This window comes from Blennius ocellaris (genome assembly GCF_963422515.1).
Source record: "Blennius ocellaris genome assembly, chromosome: 8".
NCBI classification, from domain to species: Eukaryota; Metazoa; Chordata; class Actinopteri; order Blenniiformes; family Blenniidae; genus Blennius; species Blennius ocellaris.
Genome location: NC_137657.1, coordinates 18,630,515 through 18,652,029, shown reverse-complemented (window position 1 = coordinate 18,652,029; position 21,515 = coordinate 18,630,515). Strand labels below are relative to the sequence as shown.

General features: G+C 40.9%; 2 protein-coding genes across 3 annotated transcripts in view; both read right to left on the bottom strand.

Moving 5' to 3' along the window:
* The window catches only part of LOC308133556 (ankyrin repeat and IBR domain-containing protein 1-like), a 33,241-nt gene extending 27,282 nt beyond the window's left edge, over window positions 1–5,959 (bottom strand). Inside the window, exons 1-5 of one of the 2 annotated variants that reach the window (XM_080500980.1) lie at window positions 5,825–5,959; window positions 3,925–4,210; window positions 2,944–3,244; window positions 1,696–1,878; window positions 1,068–1,185 (exon numbers count right to left, since the gene is read on the bottom strand). In XM_080500980.1, the coding sequence (XP_080357106.1) occupies window positions 1,068–1,185; window positions 1,696–1,878; window positions 2,944–3,244; window positions 3,925–4,112 (790 nt within the window). In that variant the 5' untranslated portion in view covers window positions 4,113–4,210; window positions 5,825–5,959. Of the gene's footprint in view, window positions 1–1,067; window positions 1,186–1,695; window positions 1,879–2,943; window positions 3,245–3,924; window positions 4,211–5,539; window positions 5,676–5,824 lie in introns of those variants that run through there. The other variant, XM_080500981.1, reaches the window with a different exon arrangement.
* A 1,628-nt stretch (window positions 5,960–7,587) lies between these two features.
* Window positions 7,588–10,544, bottom strand: eomesb (eomesodermin homolog b; the record flags this gene model as incomplete). Its single annotated transcript, XM_080501473.1, has 6 exons — window positions 7,588–8,374; window positions 8,513–8,574; window positions 8,804–8,962; window positions 9,404–9,525; window positions 9,776–9,930; window positions 10,024–10,544. 6 exons carry the CDS (start codon window positions 10,542–10,544, stop codon window positions 7,588–7,590), a joined length of 1,806 nt encoding a protein of 601 aa, XP_080357599.1.
* Between the last annotated feature and the right edge of the window lie 10,971 nt (window positions 10,545–21,515).

The following is a 21,515-nucleotide window of genomic DNA, read 5'->3' as shown; positions in this document are numbered from 1 at the left end:
TAAAGAATCACAAATCAAATTAAATCTAGTACACATGATGCATTCAATACAACTGCTTTGCAATTTTATTCTTCCTGTGGAAGAGGTTCATTGTGGAGGGTGAAACTTTTAAGACTGTAAAAAGTCGAATCTGAATCACTATTACCCGGACTTGACTGATGCAGACCAGGAACCGAAGCTTATCAAAAGCATGAATTATACAGGCGACTTAGCTTCCCACAGCAGTCCAGCTTTCATGTAGCCCGCTCAGAAAATGAACTGTCTACCTCTGCATGAATGACAGACTGACAGCTGTCATATATTAACCTCTAGTGTTTACTCTTTGCAGTGTTCTCTTGGTCAGAGTGCGACGCAAACCTCCCAAAAACCTTAAAAGACCTTCAGAAAAATCTGTTACTTATGAATATAGCCAAATTATTGGAAATAAATCAGTTTTACTATCTGCAAACTATAAGCCAGTTCAAAGAGGAAAGGATCTCCATGTAATGTCTCTTAACACAGTGGGTGTATCTTCATCTGAAAGAAAGAAAAATCAGGTTCTAAAAGTGTGCCTTTATCAAGAAAAAGTCGTGTGCAGAGTGGTAAGTATATCAAAGGATGCAGTCAACTTACTAAATAAACTATCTTTTTAACTCATCTGGAGCATTTTGAATGAAGCCATCAGTCTGAAAGCTGAAGCTGAATCTGAAGTGGGCTTTAAAGAAGGTCATTCAAAACACCAGACAACAGCCCTGCTTTTCATTTAAATTCCACTAGGATTTGAAATGGGCATAAATGTCCTTAAAAAAAATGTTGCTCCTGAGGAAATTTAGCATGGATGAGTAGATAACATGACTGAACTTGTTTTATGAATGGATGGGCGAATTTTGTTCAGTTATTTGAAGAATTGTGTAAAGCTTGGTTTTCGTTGCGGCCACAATGTTTAACAGAAACAAATGTTTGCCTGTCGAAATGTTTTCCTTAAAAAAAAAACAACAACATACAATTGACCTATCAAGCATTTGATTCAGCAACCATTAAGAAAAGCAGTTATTCATCTATAGCTGTGCGTGTGTCTTTAACAGTACCGTGGGCACGTAGCAGTGCTTCAGCAGTGAAGAGGGGGGCTTGCAGCATGTCGGCTGTCTCCACTATCAGCATGTCCTTCAGTCTCCGCAAATCCTGAGGCCGCAGGCCCTCATACAGCTAGAGAGAGGGTGTTAGAAAGAAGAGAGCAGAACAAGTGTTTAATAACAAGAGCCATGGTGGGGAGGATAGAGTGAAGGCAGAGAGGCATTAGCAGAAAAAAGTAAAGAAGGTGGCAATTTAGGATGAGTTCAGGGGAGGACAGGGAAGAGAGGCAATGAGGGTGGGAGTAGAAACAAATGACAGAGGGGACAATAAGAATAACAAGGACCTCGACTATAGATGATCACTGACACGTGACTTAGCTAGACCCAGTGAGCTCACAGACTGATGACCGGCGTCACATGCCCACATGGATGCCCTGTTTGTGTGCGTGACCGTTTCTGTTCCCTGATTTTAATTGTCGTGGTGTAGTTCAGTGGATTAAAATGACAAACCCTGTTTTATTCCATTTACCACAGCTTGGGGACAATAGCGAGGGTTGGTGCAGGTCACAATGGAAATGATGCCCACTGAGAGTGACAAACAGAAATTTGTGTACCCACTGCCTCTTGGTGTGTTATTCTGTACCTCTCTTCGGTCAAGAGCTGCATACTCTGCCTCTATGCCCTCCGCCTCGGGGGCAAGCGAGAAGACCATCTGCGACTCCAGGCGCAGGGCCAACTCCTTGTGGTGCTGCTTCTCGGCACAGTCACATGGAGTCTCGCGGTTCTCGTTCTCCGCAAACAAGTCCGCCTCTCTCTGCACCAGCGACTGATCAAGCAAAAAAAAAAAAAAAAACAAGTGGAAAATACAGCTTTGAGTAATTGGACCCATGCTGCATTCAAGAGCAAGAATTAAAGTTACAATTTAACTGCCTGTAGCTACAGAAGCGTTGGAGTGTTCCAAACTACACATGTAGTCAAAGGAAAAGCAATACAGCAAAAGAAAAAAAATCATGATTGTTGGAAAAACTAATGTCAATGATTCAGAACATATATAAGTGAGCAGCGTAGAGTTTAGTGCCATGCTCAAGGACACTTAGACAAGTGAGTGAACCTATGAGCTTCTGACTGAGAGACAACCCACTCTAACCAATTAAGTAATAGCCATCTAATTAGCTTAAATACATGTGTATTTGATCAGTGGGAAGGAAACGCAAAACCTGGAGAACAACCCACTCATGCTCAGGGAGAAAATACTAATTCCATACAATCCAAACCAAATTAAAACACATTTCCTCTTAGTGAAGCGTGCTAACCACTGTGCATCCTGAAGAAATGACAAAGAAAATGAAATCACGTAAAAAAAATTGCCAATACTTAAAAGGCACTATGTTTGCAGTAGGTTGAGCAGGTACATTGGATTCTACCTTAAATCATGTTTACCATTCTTCATCCTGCACAATGACAGCAAACATTTTAACAAACTCAGGTCTTTAAAAGGCCGACTGTTGACAGTCAGAACGATTTGGCGCTCGGATGTGATGCATTGATCCTCAGGGACTAATAAAGATGCATTATGTTGCACAGCATTTTCAAAAACACACTAGGGAGGGCTTTGATGTAATCATTATGAGCATGTGAATTATGGTTCCTTGCCCAGGGTGGCAGCTACATCCACCACAAGGTCACACACCAGGAACTATTTAACAAATATTCCTTGTACAAAAAGGCAGATGTTGAATAATTAGTGGTAACATCGGGGTTTCTCTTGCCTCTTTCATCCTCCAGCTTCTGTAACTGCCCCTGTCTCATTGACACTCATCAGTTTCCATCCAATTAATTTCTCATCTACAACTGAAAAGCTTTAGAAATATGTTGAAAATGTTAGTCTCACCTCCACACATGTCTTCATGCCTGAAGCAGCAGCATAGTGCAGGCAGGTGTTTTTCTTGTTGTCTGTGGCATTGACATCGGCAGTCTCGTACTCTCCATGGTCCAGCTTGGCTCCGGTCCAGGAGTAGACGACCTGTAGGCACTCCGCCCGGCGCTGCTCGTCTTCGTAGGGCCGAGTGATCCGAGGCTGCAGTGCCCCCTCCGAGGTCAGGATCTGAGGCCCCATGCAAAGCAGGTGCAGGGAAGTTTCATTGTGCACATTACGCTTGTTAGGATTGCCATCTTTGCTGAAAAGAAAAGACCTGAAACAAGAAGGCAGAGACCGAATAAAGGTCATTCTAATGTTTGGCGGTTATGCAAATAATCCAAAATGATGATGGACTCTTGATAACTCAGAAATGGTTTTACTCTTTGAGACAACAAACTGATACACCGTCACACTTTTCAACAACATAAAACAAAAACATGACAATAAATATAGCTATTGACATGTCATAGTTTTCAAAATAATAAATAAATTTTTAGGTAGAAAGACACACATAATGCAAATCTATTAAATCATGTTCTCATAAAATCAGTCTAAACCCTCAAATTTTAAAGTAGGAATGCAAAATTATAAGTAAGCTAGGCAATAAGACCATCTGATTGAAATAAAGACAAGTGCGAGGTTGTTCACTTGTACGATAGGAGGTTCTTGGAACAATGTCCTATTCCAAACCAGCATGTTGCATTCCTGAGTGGCACTAACAGATGGCTGTGTGCAGAGACAGATGGGACAGAAGCATATAGAAGCAAAACATGAAAGATTTCTTCTTACACCACAGTGACGCAAAGATCAATGGAAGCTAATGATCAACAAAGAGTGCTCAGAAGTGCCCCGACACAAAGATCACAACAGAAGCCACCCAGAAAAACTTTAAGACTGAACTTTTGAATTGAGATCTTCTCGCTTCTATGATTTTGACTGCTTTGTTGTGCTCACCTGAGTAGGCGCGTCATGGCGTGCCGGGCAGCATAGTGCAGTGGAGTGTTGTGCTGGTACGACTCCCCGTATGTGGAGTTGGGATCCAGAGCCTCCTTAAACTGTGGGTTGCTCTCAAAGAGTTGGCAGGCCAGCACCTCATCCCCGTTGATGAGCGCCTTGCGGAACTTGGTGGCCGTGTTGCCCATTTCTTCCCCCTGCCGCGGGCTCAAGCTCTGACTGACGCAGAAGCCTAGTAACTCGCTTCCAGCTCGTTCAGGTCCAGTAAGCCAGCATGCTGCATGTCCTGCACAAGAGACGAAAAATAAGGGCTGAATTCCTTAATGGCTGTTTATACATCCAGCAAGGCCTTGAAAACCTTGAAAATGGATATGACGCTTGCTTGAAAATATTTTAAGATAAGATAAGATAACTAGTTTATCTTTTTTTAAAAACAGGAAAAAAAGCAGCAGTTCACTCCCTCTGAATCACAAGGACAGAAATTCCATCTTCAAGGTTGCGCAGTCTACTCTGCCACATGCTCCTGTGTCAGCATCACCGCCGCACTGTAAACCAACTCCCCCCAGTGTGACCCTTTTTTATTTTTTTGTTTTGTTATTGGAGACCTAAACATAGTGAGAACAAAGCTCACACAGAGATGAGGACAAGACTTCCTCTGGCATCACCAGGAGCTTCCGTCCTCTCTGTGCCAACAGCGCCCGTCCCACTGAGGCCAGGACTCATTGTGAGGAGAGACATCCTCAGCTGAAGAAAAACACACAGCGAGTCCGCATCCCGCTTCCACCAGAGCACCATATGGTCATGACTGTTCGGGCAATGTGAGCCTTTTATGTATTTTTGGTGAGCTCCAGCTCAAATCTACAAAGGATAGTCAACCCTTTTAGTCCAGTGCATGTCCCACTCATCACTTTGCAAACCTGAATGTTTAATGTCATATTGGTTTAGATAAATAATAAGCCATAAATGCACATATTCCTGCTCTAGTTAATCACAGTAAAGCATGACAAGGCAGTTCTGATATTGCATTTGCAAGACCACTGATTACTTCATGCAGTTTATGTAAAAAAAAAAAAAAGTTTCTGGCAGCTTGATCCAATTTGTTTATATTACTGTGTACTTAAAGGTTAAGTGTAGTTCTTTCCAATGTGGACAGTTTCATAATGTAAACAGTGCAGCCAGTGGTACAAGTCAACTCATCTTGCATTACAAAATGTGTGTCAACTATGTGCCATGTGAGGACATGAGGACAGGTCCACTGACACAATGAACGCACACTGTCCCACCATGACGAGCGCTTGTAAACACTTGATCTTGAGCTCGTGCATGGCGCAATCTAATTATGCTGGCTAACAAAGGTTAATGACCCCCCACACACACACACACACACACAACAGCACCACACACTTCACACCGTGGATCCCAAACAACACCAGACAGCTTTTTAACATTTGCAATAGTTTACTGCCACTCGTCACTAAACTGGAGCCCCCCCCCCCGTGTCGTGTGGTGTTTACCATCCTCGCTAGCTCGAGCCGACGGCAGCGTGTTGCGTTTAATGACCAGCCCTCTTTGTCATATTACTGCTGATAACGCAACACCTCCTCCAGACACTGACCTTACAGCAGAGACGGCTTGCAAACAAATCCCCGTGTTGACAGCGCGAGTTGTAAGCACAGTAAATACAACCTTGCTCGCTCGCTATATATGATATTCAAACACATATAAAAAAAATACAAAAAAAATTAATAAATAAATACACCATGACGCGAGCATCTGCGTGGACTAACGTCAGCGCACGCGCTAGCGGGAGAGCTAATCGTGCTGCTAGCCAACTTCATGCTAGCTTTAGCACAGTTATTAAAACTCTGGAAACAGTGACAAACAAAGTGTTGCGACTTACACTGGGGGATACGTCACGCAGACGAAGGCGTGTCCGTGTACGTCGAGCGTTGGCGGCGGGCGCAGGAAGCAGAGGGTCTTTTGGTTGAAGCGAAGCAAACCTTGTCTATAAATAATATGCGTTGCCTCTGTCAACTCTCCAATTGATTCTGCTGCCTGGCCGCTCGGGTTGCCAGGTTTCAGTACAACCCCCCCAAAACAGGCGGAGAAAGATGCGGCTCTGTCGTTTTTCCAAAGCCACAATAGTGAAATACAATTAAATCACGCTCCCAAACGAGGTCACAGCCATATTAATGTACGTAAAGATACTTTTTTGAGTTTCACTGTGGAAAAGCTCGCCAGTGATCTTACTAAATTTGAGGAAATAAGCTTGTTTTGTCTCTTTGTTCTTTATTTTGAATTTTACCATTCATTCGTTCCAAACATGTCAAAACCGTGGTATGAAACACAATGCAAGCACATACAAATAAAAAAAAATCGCTTTACACTAATATAAATTCATCTTTTACACAAACTCTCTCTCTCTCTCTCTCTAATACACACACACACACACACACACACACACACACACACACACGCATGCATGCATGCATGCATGCATGCATGCATGCATACATACATACATACATACATACATACATACATACATACATACATACATACATACATACATACATACATACGTACAAAACGCTGTAAATAAATGTATTTATGAATATAAGTACATATACACATTATAAATAACTATGTACCCAATGGCATGCATACACATAGAAATACATATATAACATATTTCTCATTTACATGTCTGAAAAGGGGTAGGAAGAAATAATACTTCGAAGTTGTCAAACAGCTCCAACAAGTGAAGAGGAAGAGTTCCCACTGTTCCGTTGCAGGCATCTATGCAGAGTAATTACTGTATGGAACGGATTTTGGTCGGTATTGGTAATAGATTGAGACGAAGAAACTCGATAGGTATGGATCAGGCTGTTGGTGTAATATCTAACAAACACCACTAGAGTGCGACAAACTCCGTAAAAAGTAAACACGCTGTTAACGCTGGCCGTAATCTTTTTAGTGTGCGCACTGCTCAATATTGCGTTACGCACAGTATTGAATAAATTCTTTTTAAAATTTGCATACCACGCCTTATTGTTGTGGAAATGTTATAGATCATTAAATGCAGTGTGTCTCAACAGGATCAAGATATTCATTAGAAATAATCACTTTGCATACTCAATAGAACATATATGCCTTTTATTATCAAATATCCAAACTTTGCAATGAAGGTATATACAGCATGTTCCGTTTACATCTAGCAGTGCACACATTCAGAACAACAGGCCTTTGATAAACCTGTAATGTGTAAACACGCAATCTTGGATTTCTGCAATCATAAAACATACAGAATACCGTTTAAAAAAAAACTTAAACATGTACTTTGGCACTTTTAGAAAACCAAATACATTGTTGCATCAATGGCACTTAATTGAAAAAAAAATCACAGCCAATGAAATATAGGTGATGGAAAACTACATCTTGAAAGGGTGAAGTTAATGTTACACTTCTCTTGACATGTAATGTTATCAATCCTCAATATTGCCTGTGCCATTACAGTATAAAAAAGAAACAATTACCACCACCAGATTAAAATAAGAGGACTCATAGAAAAAAGCCAAAGTTATCTGTTTTATTCAGTGTGTGCAGTTGAGTGATATACACTGACTGAGGCCCTCTTTTCTCGGGATAAAACATTCAGAACATTCAGGGATTTGTGTAAAATGAGTAGTAAGCGGTCATGCCTTTAGATGGAAGGGCTTCCTTGCTATAGGAGCTGTTGTTGGTGACAACCGTGGCTAAATCCTCACACTTGGTGTTGGTGGCTGGATCATCTGTGCTCGGCCCGTTCAGAGACAAACGCCTCCGTTTGCAGGCCATGGAGTAGCTTTCAGCTTTGTCTAGGGGGAGAACTGGTGGCTGTGTCTCTGTCCAGGAGGAAACCAGTGCACTACTACTGTTCACATCCTCCTCTAGCTGCGGTTTCAGTTTGTCAGAGTCTTCTGGGAAACCAGCAGTGGGGCTGGGCCTCGGAGACCATGGCAGGCTGGGAGCCACTTTTCTTTGGTATGGCGCTCTGGGCCCCCACCCTGCAGACATGGTGGTAAAAGGGGAGTCTGGGTAGTAGCTCAGAGCATGAGATGTTTGCATGGACAGTGATTTGATACCATAAGGAAGAAGGGAACTTGAATATTCCCCCTCATAAGGTGTGAGATCTATCTTGTTGCTGCTGCTTGTGCCGTTCCCCCCCTGCTGCATAGAGGTGACAAACCACCTCTGTGAAGCTCCGTCTTCTGTCTGAGGTGAGAGGAGGCTGTTAGTCTGCGGGACGGCTCTCTCGCTGTTGTAGAAGCGATTCTGTGGAAGGTTGTTGACAAACTGGTCCTGGAAGAGGGGCTGCATTGTGTAGCGGGTGCCGGGCACAATCTGGTGGGCACGAGGAGAGTCAGTTGGAGATGGTGTGAGGCGGTCACTCTCTGGAGTTGTGTACATCCTATAGGAAACACAAGCCAAGACAACACAGGAAAGGTGTTTTCAAGATGATGTGGATGGACGTGCATTAGAATTAAGTGTTCCTCTGAAAAAGAAATGGTTATTCATAACTGAACATTACAGAAAAAAAAATACTCACGAGTCATAATTATCTCTGAATCCTTTCGCAAATGGGTTGTGGTCAATTTTCAGTTGTGTAATCTGAAGCATAAGGAAATAATAAAACACATGATGAAAAAATAGGAGCGCTCACAAGAAATTTACAATTTACTCTCGATTAGTAATAATTTACTTGCAATAAATCACAATACCAAATTTATATATATATATATTTATTTTTTAAACATGGAGGAAAAAAAATACATTTTCCAAAACATAATCAGATGAGCTTTTCTAGCCATGTCATAGCTGGGTAATAATCAATACTTACATCAGTGTTCTGGTAAGCAGTGACTGCTATAAACTGAGTCTCTGGGAAAGTGAAGCACTGGGTCTTGACTTCACTGTTGATCTCCTCCACCGCCTCATCTGTCACCTCCACGATGTGCAGCCGCGGCTGGTACTTATGCAGAGACTGCAAGACGATCATCTGCACAACAGACACAAAACATCCGTTAATCTTAAAAAAAAAAAGAAAGAAAAGAAAAAAGCACATAACTATTGATATGATATAAACAGTTTTTTTTTTTAAGAATTTGAATTTATTCTGCATATCATTTGATTGGAAATCTATACTGCAAATAACAAGAACTACAACTACTATGTGGAGCTAATAAGAAATTATAATTAAAAACCATTTAAAACATGTGAATGAATTTTAGTGTTCTTCACAGAAGCGATCATTAGAAATAACGTTCCATTGATAAGAGTACAACGCCGTCCAATTACCATATGAAAATAAGCATTGCATACAATTCTGTTGTTTTTTTATTATTATTATTAGTGGTAGTAGTAGTAGTATATGAATTATATTGTTGCGTGTTCTGTGATGAATTGTGTTAAATCGATTCTATCTGAACCATCACTGTACCTGGGATGTATTGTGACTGGTCCCTTTATTGTTGGTGAGTTTCAGCTTGCTGAAAGATATTTCTTGTCTCATCCAGTGCGCCCCTGTGTTTGGGGACTCTGGGTGGATATACATTTTATTGCCTGTAATACAGAAAAAAAGTCGTTTATTTTAATACATGTTAATAAGAAATCACCCCTTAAATTTAATATATACATTAAGATATATTTGAAGTTATTTAATCAAATAAAAATAAAAACGTAATTTCTTTAAATAATTTTTTTCTTAAATTTTACTGTAAACTAATGCAATAAAACGCGCATTAAATAATTTAACACACAAGATCAAATTGCAAGCAAAAAAGGAAGTGTGGGTATTAACCTTTTTCAGTACCTTGGCTGCTGCTGTCCGCCTTCCCACAGGTGACCCACTTGCCGCCCTGGAACCTCCAGTGGTTCGGGTCTGCCAGCACCACCTCCACGAACACGTTGTAGTGCGCAGTGACGCTCAGTCCGGCAATGTTAAAGCTCAGGAAAGGAAACATCCGTCTGCACACACAACATCACAGGTATGCTATATTTTACTGATCTTTTACTTTTTGGGGGGTTTCCAGTTGAAGCGCCCCCCCCCCCCCCTCTCACCTGCCCTGCTTGGTGATGATCATCTCCGTCTGGTGTCGGTGAAACTTGAGCCACAGTGGCCGGTTGCAGAGGTAGACCTGGGCCCTCCCTCCGGGCCCTGCGCCGGGCAGAGCCATGCTGCTCAGGGCGGACCCAGAGCCGGCGTAAGGTGGGTAGAGGCAGCCGGGGCTCTGCCCGAGCTGGTAAGCCGGGCTGAAGTGACTGCGCCCGGATGTGGATGGGGGGAACCCTGTCGGTGGTAATACGGAGCTCAGATGGAGAGATGACGGATACCTCCCGGCGGGGGACGCGTTGTAGACGGAGCCGCTGGGGGTGTACGGGATGAAGGAGCAGGGGTTGGCTGATTCCGGGCTCTGTTTGGAGATAGGTGTGATGTAGTACCGGTCGGCCCCCGTCCCGTGATCCGCGTACCTGTTGCTTCCAGCCGGATCGCCCCCGTCCACTGCCGGAGACTTGCGCCTCTCATCTGCTGCGTCTTTTGTGGATGAATACGTGCTGCTTTCTCCCTCACTGCCCAACATGACTGCACTTTATCAACTTCTGCTCGGCCTTGTCTTAGACGCAAGATCCACACGTTGATCCCCCCCCCCACCCCCCTCAGGTTGACTTGTATTCCTGCAGGAATCTGAACTGCTGGTAAGAGAGACAGTCTGCTATGAAGCCACCACAGCTGCTTGCATTTAAAAGGCCTCACCCCGCATGCAAATGATGTGAGATGGTTGCTGATATTCAACACAATGTGTCGGTCTTTATGGGAACTTCAATGGAGTTACTGAAAAAGAAGAAAAAAATGCAACACCAAATTCCAACGCTTAAATCTGCAGAAAATTGAATTTGATGTCCACCAGATTGTCGTACTCTCAATTTTTTTTAAATGTATTGTTAATGAACAAACTATTTTCTAGAAAGAACTATTTCAAGGTAAAACATATTGTGCTTTATTGCTCAAATGTTCACGTTTTTCAAAACTCATAATCTATTTGTATCAAATGGACCTTAATTGAACTTGTTAATTCTAGTCATCCAAATGAATCAAAGATCAATTAAAGCTGAGGGGGAATTACTTAAAAAGTAGGAGCCTATTTCCTGTAAATCGTATGACAAACTTGAAGTAATGCAGAGATTTTTTTTTTTTGGTATCTTCCAAGGTGTGAAAAGTTAACCTGAAACGTCGCCCACTAATCATGAGACTCTATTTATGGCATGGTAATGTTTATTTAAACTACATACAAAACTGGATATGAAACATTATTTTACATAATTAAATGATTTATAAAATGTATATAATGTGAAATGTAAACCCTGCACTATAATGTGTTTAGTTATCTCGTTGCTCGATAATCCCATCATCATTCAGAAGTAACGAATTTGCATTCATTCAATTCTGGAGTCCCCGCGGGAAAACCGACGTGAAAAAGGGAGATAGCCAATTATTTTTCCGTTTGAAAAAATCTGTGATGGTCCTCGGAACAGACAGTCAGATGATAGAGAAAAAAAGAACAGTCGAATCTAAACAAATCGAATAAAGAAATTGAAATCAAGATCAACATAAATATTTCTTTTTGGGAAATCTGATGTATATTGAGACACACTTTTCACTCATTCATTATACTGATAAATGTAAAAACAATCTGGCTTTGTCATAAAATAACAAACAAATGGCAGTTGATTAATACCTTATTTTTGAAATATATTGAAAACCCATAAACTTACCAAGCAGTTATTTTCCAAGGTCCGTTTGTAACTTAATCTCAAGACTTGGGGTGGGGGGTACTAATAACTTTGTGAGACTATATCAGTGTGCGAAATGCCCAAATGTGCCATCTCGGAATAGGATGGATGATTTAGAAGGCGGGTTGATCTGAGTTGAGCGGAGTTGTGCGCTCCTGCGCTCGCCGCTGCTCGCTCCTTGTGGCCATGACGCACAGAGAGCAGCTTATTATCAGACTCCCCGCCGATCACTGGAGGCAGGGGCGGGGGGATCCTCAGCATCATGCCCAAGGTGTGGAAGAGCGAGCCTGCCCCCAAATCAGCCAGTCACTCCCACAAAAGACACGACTAGAATAACACCCCAGTCGGAGGTGTTCTTCTTCCCGATGACTTCACTGTTTTTGGGATAATGCTGTATCTCTACTATGGGGCCAAGAATTGAGGAGCCGCAACCAAGGGCGTAGGAATGTGTTTAACATTGGAGGGGGGGGGGGGGGGGGGGGGGGGGTTGGACATATATTGAAAACTTGACAGATCCATCGATAGTTTAACAAGAAATGTCAAAAATTAACATCGCAAACAACTCAGAAAAAACGCTTCTTCCGCTTTCTTGACGATAAAATGGCTTGAGACTTAAACAGAGCTTAAGGATTATGTCATCACAGGACTTACTAATACTTCAGTAGCACAAAGACACATTTAGTAGCACACACGTGCACAGTTTGATGTTTATATTGGTCAAAATCCATTTGATTGTGGTAAAAAATGCATTTAATGGTTGTTTGCCAATTGAGCTGGTTCTTTCAGTAACAACTTTCTGACAAGACGAATAATGTGACAAAAATGATTCACTTTTGAATATCAGATGATTAAAATAAAAAACTGATAAGTTTTAAGATTATATACCGGCAATTATACTTTTTAATGTTATGCCTTCTACTAAAACTAAGTAAAACATTAGATCGTAAAATAGACCTACTCAGTTTGAAACTCAATACAGAAAATTTGGACAACGAAAATAAAGCCTAATAAATAAGCAACATTTGTTCTTTCCCATGGTTCAGTGCAAAAGTCTGGTCATCAAAAGTAAATACAAGGGATACCTCTCACATCAAACACAGAAACGCTTACTACCTCATTGACACTCAGTGTATGCCTGCTCTTTACAGCCCTGCATTCAATAATTTGTATGTCAGAGGCTTTATTCTGTGTCAAGCATGAACCGAGACCCCAAAAGGTTGTTTCTTCCTCCCTCCTGTCATTTGCAGCCATAAATTCCTCACTTCTTGTCCAAGACAGCTCCAATAAAGTAGAATAAGTTTGAACTAAGCAGCTAAAATATTTTTACTTTTTAGTGAACTTTTATGAAACATCTGCCGTTATATGTTACTCTTTCTTACTTGTTGCTCTGCTACTGTCTCTCCCTCACTTTGCATACTTTGTATTGCATACTACACTTTGTACAAAATACATGAACGTGAGTTAAGAATTGAAACATCAAATATTTTTCTCCTCTGTGGTTGTATGAGTATTGGGGGAGACAATGCTCAAGTCTCCAATATTGGGGGACACCCCCCCCCCCCCCCCCCCCCCCCCCCATACCACCTATGGCCACAACCAAAAAGTAATAATATAACGTTAATGACGTTAGTCACACTTTTGACTGCTCAATGGATTCAAATCAGACTCAGTCTCTCTTGATTAATTTTTCTTGTTTGTCAGTTCAGAGAAACCCAAGACCTTGAATTATGCTTCATTGCTGTGTTAGGGACACACCTTTTAACAAAACCAGTTTCTTCTCCCCGACGCCTCTCAGCTGCTGCTGTTTGCTGGGAGGAAAGTTTCCATGATAAAGGCAGTAAATAAAGGCCGTTGTCCCTGAAGTAACATCAAACAAAACAAATCAAAACAGTTTGAACAGCAGACAGTCTCCAGCTGATACACTTCTGATTGTTCTGACATACCTACTGTGACTCTTTTGTGTCAGAACCCAATGCAAATGTGAGAAGACTTAACAGATCAAGTATGAATAAGGGCTTTTGATGGCCCTGAACTTACTTGGACCTGGAGGTATTTTTCCCTCACTCACCTTTTTGAGAGCAAGACAACAGCCTGAACTGATGAAGCCACGTGGATACGGAGCAAAACCTTTTCCAAGATGTATGACCAAGTCCGGTTGACCTAATTCGATTGTTTTAGGATAATTCTCACATGGACAAATGAGAAGATAGATAGACTTATCGTTTATATTGTTATAAAATACATCTTTTCCTGCATGTTGCTAATGTAAATCATGTATGGAACGCAAACAACATTTTCAAGTCTTTCTTTTCCTTTTGTAGGCGGACAGCTGACACCCACCTAACATCACATGCTCCGATGGTTAAAAACTATGAGTCAGAAGTGAGAATTCTGCCTCAAAAAGTTTTTAATGAATGTGCTATATAAGCTTCTGTTTGGCCCAATGGTGCTGGGACTTGCAAACCTTCTAACACATTGAGCACTGGTAAGTAAAAAAAAAAAAAAAAAACAGCTAAAGAAACTGCTACATTCACAGTCAATATGTGTATGCCATCTACCTAAAGGTCTGGTTTATTTGAAATGTGGATACTGTTGGTGAAGAGCAATGCACAGGCAGAGTTTGAGACACAAATCCTATTTGCTCATGTAACTGCTTAAAGATGAACATCATTTTAGATCTGAGTTCAGTGCATTGTGGTCTTGAGCCATTTACAATCAAATATGCAGCTTTGACAAGTTGGATGTCAAACTTTCACATCTCCAGAACACAAACATGAAGAACCACATTGTGGGAAGCAATGTGCCAAAACATTCAATGCATTAATTGAATTTTATGATTGAACACTTCTGGAATTAATCTTTAGTACTTTTCAGCATGTTATACGTAATTGAGGCTCAAGCAAAGCAAAAATACAAACTGAAGCTTAGAATATTGTATCGCATGTCCAGAGCGTTACTTTAAATGAAACCCTTTGAGTCTATCACATAATGCTGTTTGGCTCGTGTTTATTCAATGGGCAGCCAGTTTGTGATATGGCCTCAATCCTATTTCTGCCACGCTCAATGAACAGCTTCCCCTAGCTGTGCCTGCTTTTTGACACGTCTAAAGGGCCGTTTCTGACATCTTGCCATCCTGCCGGTCACCCCTCCTGCAGCGCTCATGCCAGGCAGGAGGAAAAAGCTGGTGACCTGGCCGTCACTGCCTGCCCTAGGCCACTGCCACCCTGCTGGCAGCAGACGGTCTGTTGGTCTAAAGCCATTGCAGGAACGTTGCCCACCACAGCTTGTGATGTCACGACAGACACACTCTCTAAAGGGAGATCTGATTGGTTTGGGGGGGGGGTACCTTTCTGTCTCTCTCTGGGAAATGCCCTTTCAACAAATTTCAGACATACAAAACAAATTAATTGCCACTTTAATTGAATGTGATTCCAGTTTTGTGTCCTCCCGTAGCCAGAAAAGCACTTCACTCTTCATGTGGAATTATCTACATATGTAGGAGTTTTGTGAGAATAAAAGGGAATACATGAATGTCTAATTTAAGTTTTTACAACTCATCTTTTACTTCCTTTTCTTAATGAGTTGCCACTGCATAAAAACATACTTTATTTGAGCACACTCCATTTGCCACGTTCAAAGTGAACTTTTGTCCTCGGATACACTCACAAACTTCCTATCTCACCCATGAGCATCGCCAAAATATTACTAGTAGGAAATAATGCAGAAGATTGCACAAAATGAAATGCAAAAGAGTGATGATAAAATCTTGATAGATAGATAGTAATGGTGTACCCTGGCTGGTATATTGATTCCAAAAACAAATCACAATTGAAAGAGTGTACATGAGGATGTCTTTACATACAGTCAGTATAGAGCACAAAAATCAAAAGGAGGCGATGTCTAAGAAAACCACTTCCTTGCTTCCCCCTATGCTTGTATTTATGGTTCAGTCCTACATCCTGTTAAGAGTAGCAGCAGGAGTGGACCATCACATTTGGTGCTCAGCGTGGGGGCGGTTGGTGAACTGTCATGTTCCAGCTATCCCATGGAGATACACTTCTGCCTCTCTGTGAAGATTTGGTGTTTTCTCATTTGCATTTGCTAATGAGATCCCGTTTGCATGACTTTATACTGCAAGGCTATCTCTTCTAGCATCTCTTTACAAATAGAGGAAATGGATGAAGTCCCATTTATTTAGCATTTATGCACCAATTAGTCCCATTAAGATGAAGAGAGTGTTTTTTTTCCCAAGAACAATCTGGCACAAAAGCTGCATGGTAATGTAATGATGTTGACAATTTAAGTACCATGTTTTGGAGGTTTGTGTCTGGGCTTTACGTTCCTTTCGCTTTACATTTTCAAATTTGATGAAATGCAGGAGGAATACCAAACAATGGGATGTTTCACATTCAAAGCGAATCCCTATAGAGTGGAGCAACAGTTGCAACAACTTCAGAATGATCCCCTGAAGACACAACCATCTTCTTCTTACCTTGGCTGATCTTTAAAATGTGTCTCAGACAAAGTACAATCCTTGTTTCTTGTGGTTTACTGTTTGCACATAATACAGCAAATCATACCATTTCATCAATAATAGTTGCCCTTGCCAGTTTGCCCAATCACAACTCGACACATAAGATTCACCCTCCCAGAAGCTTTCCTCAGCCAAGACCAATGACTTCCAGAATCACTTATCTGTCAGGAAGTTCTTGAAGTCTCTGGCCAATGCCAATTAAGGCCTGTTTAGAGCACTCCCTCGTTATTGTCACCCAATCTGTAGTGTTATGAATATCTGCCCAACCAATCTGCCAGTGTCAGCCATAAAGTAGAGTCACAATATGATCCCAGGTCATAGCCCGTTTAAATCCGAAACTGATCCTCAGAGATGTTGGAGCAGTGGAAGGCATTTAATGAGATAAAGGCAGCAAATAAACATATTTTGCAATGTCCTGTGTGAATGCACCAACACTAGAAAATACTAACTGACAAAAGGTCTGAAGGATGAAATTATTGGCCGCAGATCTGGGATGTAATAAGCTCAATCACCTCGATCAAACCTCGGTCAAACACATGAACCACGAGCCAAAACCTGCCCACCAGTGGGTCCAGTCCTGCTGGTGTTAAATAGTGTTAAATAAAAAAATAAAAAAATCATTGACTGCAATTTTCAGTAAGAGTAACCCAGTTTTGTCTTCCGTTCCTTGATGCTAGCAAAACAAGATGCAGACATACTGTGAACGATAGATTCAGATTGATGGTTTTGTTTTGGTGAAAAAAGAAAAACAAAAGATGTTATTTCAATGTTAACATTTTTGGAATTTTCTCCAATAATAATTTTGAATTGTTGTTATTGTGCTTTCCTTTTATATCAGATCAAACTGTCCAGGACATGGCCCCTGAAGTAAATCGAGTTTGACGCCCCAGACCTTGAATTATTATCATGTTGTTTTTTTATCATAGCACAATGTGGATCTAGAATAATGTTTTATGGACTCAACTTCTATTTGTCATAGCCCTGTTAATATGCATAATGATGAGCTCTATTGAGGATAAAAAAGCCTGTCTCCCACTTAGCATGCACATAGAGTCAACAGATGTATGCCTTCACCAATGTAATATTGGGTGAAAAAAGCCATCCTTATATTGTTTAGAAGAGTGTCCCTCTCTCCAGTGGGGTGGAAAGAATATTTTCTGCATTATATCCCCTCTCATCGCAGACAGGCGGGACCCGGAGCGTGTTTTTTCTCATATGAGGAATCTGCTGAGTGCGGTATCACATTATGATTAACAATTTAACTATGATCTCCCTTCTTTCCCATTGTTATTCCACAGATGACTGAGACTAAGAGCAAAATACCAGCGATGGTACGCAGGCTTCATTAGATTCATTGATTGATTTATTGTTTTCCATGGTTGTAATCACTTCCCCTGAGGTAATTTGCGAGCTCTTTATGGTTCAGAGGTATAAGCCTGAGAGTTAATTAATCAGCTTTGTTTGGAACTTTGGAAGCAGAAATGGCCCCACTGAATCGAACAACTGTCACTGTGCCTGAGAGTACCTTGTTTACAAGGACAAAAGATCAAAACTGTGCAAGTAAACAGATGTAATCGTGTTAAGCTGATTTCTGCATTCTTTTTTTATTTTTTTTAATATTTACCTAGATCCATCTTCACATGTTTTCTTTTTTCCTTTTCGAAAAATCCAAATGGGAGATTTTGCCAGACGTGCTTTGCAATCTTGATTTAAAAAAGGAAACTACACAAAACAGATCATGCAATACAAAATTAAGGTGGAACTTTCCATCCAATAAAGATTCATGACATGGTTATACTTGCCTTACCAAACTGTCAGTAATCTGACATACACTTACAATTTTCTGGCATTCAGTCTTAAGAAATATTACATAATTAGACTGAGACTTTTACAGTATCTTTCCACTACAAGACCCCTTTTCTTGCTTTTATTCTTCACTTTAATCATCACTCATTGTGAATTTAATCATCCATGGATCATGTAATGGTATATTTGTGTTCTGACAAATTTTTTTCAGTTAAGCTAAACACACACACACACACACACACACACACACACACACACACACACACACACACACACACACACACACACACACACACACACACACACACACACTCCTGCTCGCCTACAAAACTTCCTAATATTGTCTGGTCTTTGTGAGGCCTAATTGAGGTTCAGGCTTGCTTTAATTGACTTTTCAATGTGAATGAGAACTGCTGTTTATGGGTTAAATGCATCTTAATCAGTGCGTTAATCCAGTCATTAGCAGAGAAACATGAGGTGTTGAGAGCAGTGAGGAGAGGTTGATAATTGAGAGGCTCCCTGTGCCGTGTGTGTATGTGCGTGCGTGCGTGCGTGTGTGTGTGTGTGTGTGTGTGTGTGGTGTGTGTGTGTGTGTGTGTGTGTGTGTGATTACTTCAGCAATATGAGGCATTAATCAGGAGAAAGGGAAGAAGACAATCTGGAGTAGAAGGAGGAATATCTTACTAAAGTTAACAATGTCAGTGAGAATTTAAACAGAATTAAAACATATATTATCATTGCCTTTTTTACTTCTTTTTTTTAACATAATTTCCTGCACATTTCCATAGATTACAGATAACTGTCAGTCTACATCAATATATGAAATAAAAAATTTGATGATGAAATATGTGATATAAAATAAAGACAACCAGAAAAACTCAAAACAATTCAGCTATATATTTATTTCATGATGAAAATGTAGTTTGTATCAAAACTGGTCGCAAAAAGAGATTGTTATTGTCTCCTAAACACAACTCTCCATATCACCCCAGTCCTCTCTATTGTTCAGTTGCCACATTCTCACTGAGTTTTTCTCGCTGTATATTTTAGCACCTACCCCCTGTGCGAGGCCCGTGTTCTTCCGTACCCCCACTCCCATCCCCAACACACACACACACACACACACACACACTCAGGGTTGAATGAGCATGTCTATATTGAATAAACATGCTGCTTTTTAGATAGGCTTGTGATTTGCATCGTGTTTTGTGGGGTGTATTTTTCACCAATCTTGTGTAATTTATCATAGACTCAAACGCACCTTCTGATCCTATAAAAGTACTGTCAATTGCTCACAAACACTCACTGCTTGTCACTTTCTCGTGAGAGAATCATTGGCAAAAGAAAAAGCACACAAAAAATAGCCCATTTGGGAAATTAGATCACGAGAAAGGAGGCACATTTTTGACATGTCTTTACTGAATTTACAGTTAACATGTATCCGATGTAAGTCTAGTATTGATAGTCAACTTTCTGTTATCGTACCACTTTTAAAACTTCGAGCTCAGTGAGGTTACCTAAACTAACTTACGAAGTACACCATAATACGTATAACCAAGACACATAATTTGTTCCTGTCTCTGTGTACATATTACGGCTTCCCTGCTGTGTATGCGTGTCCTTGCTATGTGTATTAGTGCATTATCTCCAGGTGTAAAGGGCTTAATGACAAGCTGAATACTCTGGGTCAAGCTCGACCTCATCTGAAGCTGCAGCACACATGACTTTTCCTGTGAAAGTGTGAAAACATTTATAGCCATTCACAGCTCTTCACAGACACTTCTTCCCAGGTCAATGGGTCGTGCACTCACAGATCTCAAGTCTGACCCAAAAACAGGCAACATCTCTGTCTATCTCTGAAGGTGATAGAGGCGAAAGAGGATAAAATAATCCTAATATTCTAGGCTATAGATTGACAACATATCTGCAACATGAGTTTACTGAAGCATGCATGCAATACAACAGAAACTAATAGCTTAATAATGTCATTATAATGTCTGGGTTATACTTTTGTGCATTTTACAAGTCACAAATGTAATTTCACCAGAGTATACACATCAGCGCTGACTCTCACACATGTACACACCACTGCACATACATGCTTACAAAAACTTCTCTTTCTTCTATCCATTAAAAAACTATCGATCTTGTGCTTTGCCTTCTTTGCTTGAAGGGTTGTTTTTTTTATTTTTTTTATGTCATAATGGAAAGTCTCCCTGGCCATTTCTTCAGCCTATTCTTCATTTGGAGTAATTATAGATGGAGAGGTAAAAGATGTTTTTTCCCCTTTCTTTTCTTTTCTCCTTCCTACCTATCTTCCTCTCCCCTGCGTGCATTCAGAGCTGCTCTCACCACTGCATTCTTATTAGGGACATGTCTGAAAGGCTCTCCGCAGCATGTGGTGTCCTCTGACCATCCGCTATGACTGCTTTTTGTTGGCATTAACAAGCCAAGCAACCAAGGATAGCTTTTCAACAGGTACAAACTTTTCCTTTTAGATAATTAACTGCATTCAGACACTGAGCGCAGTGTAGGCAATGTCGGTACAGAAGCCTGGAGGATCATATTCGAGGAAAAAGGACAGAGAAAAGGGAAGAGAGATGAAGAGAAAAAAAAACTTGATCAAAAGACAAGATGTTCTCTTTGGTGTTGTTTAGTGCTAGGGGGATTCTATACCAAACTTCTATTCAAATGGTGTGGTCTCCTTTTCTGCTCTCCTCTTCATCCTCATCTTGGTCCTCTTCATCTTTTCATCAAGATGGACCGTGTAATGAGGGAAAACTTTGGGCATTGTGGAATGGTCAAAGGTGTGCTGCCTTAATGAATGGAAGAAACACAAGAAGGGCTGTCCCTCGTTCCTCTTTGCCTCGCCTGCAAAAAGCCACAGGATGCCTCCTGAAGAAGGTCTCCTCCATCCACTGCCGTCTCATCTCTTGTTAAAGGGGGCATAAAGCGAAGGCAGAGGGGAAAAGTAATTTTCTTCTCCTGTCTCCCCATTCTTTTGGTGGGTTTCTTCTACTTTTTGCTGCGTACTTTCATAAAGCTTATAATTATCTTGGCGAGAGCCCCTCAAGTGAGAACGAATGGGGTCTTTGTACCCTTCTCTCTTCAGCCCTCTCCTGTTTCTGGGAAAAAGAAAGTCATATTAACATTTGGTCTTTCCCTTTTACAGATGCAGTGAGAAAGCCAGATGCGTCCTCACAAAAAAAAAAAGAGAGAGAGAAAAAGCTTTTTAACAACTTAATTCTAAAAATGTATTTTTGGAATTCTGACTGAACATGACTGAAGCTGAAAACGACTGAAAGGAGCTATCAAAGTTTTTGTTGTACTTACAATCAAATCCAGACTAATTGCATCATTGTAATGAATGCTGCGCAGCAATGATATGTAAAACGAGACTATCAGATCAGTCACTGAATTA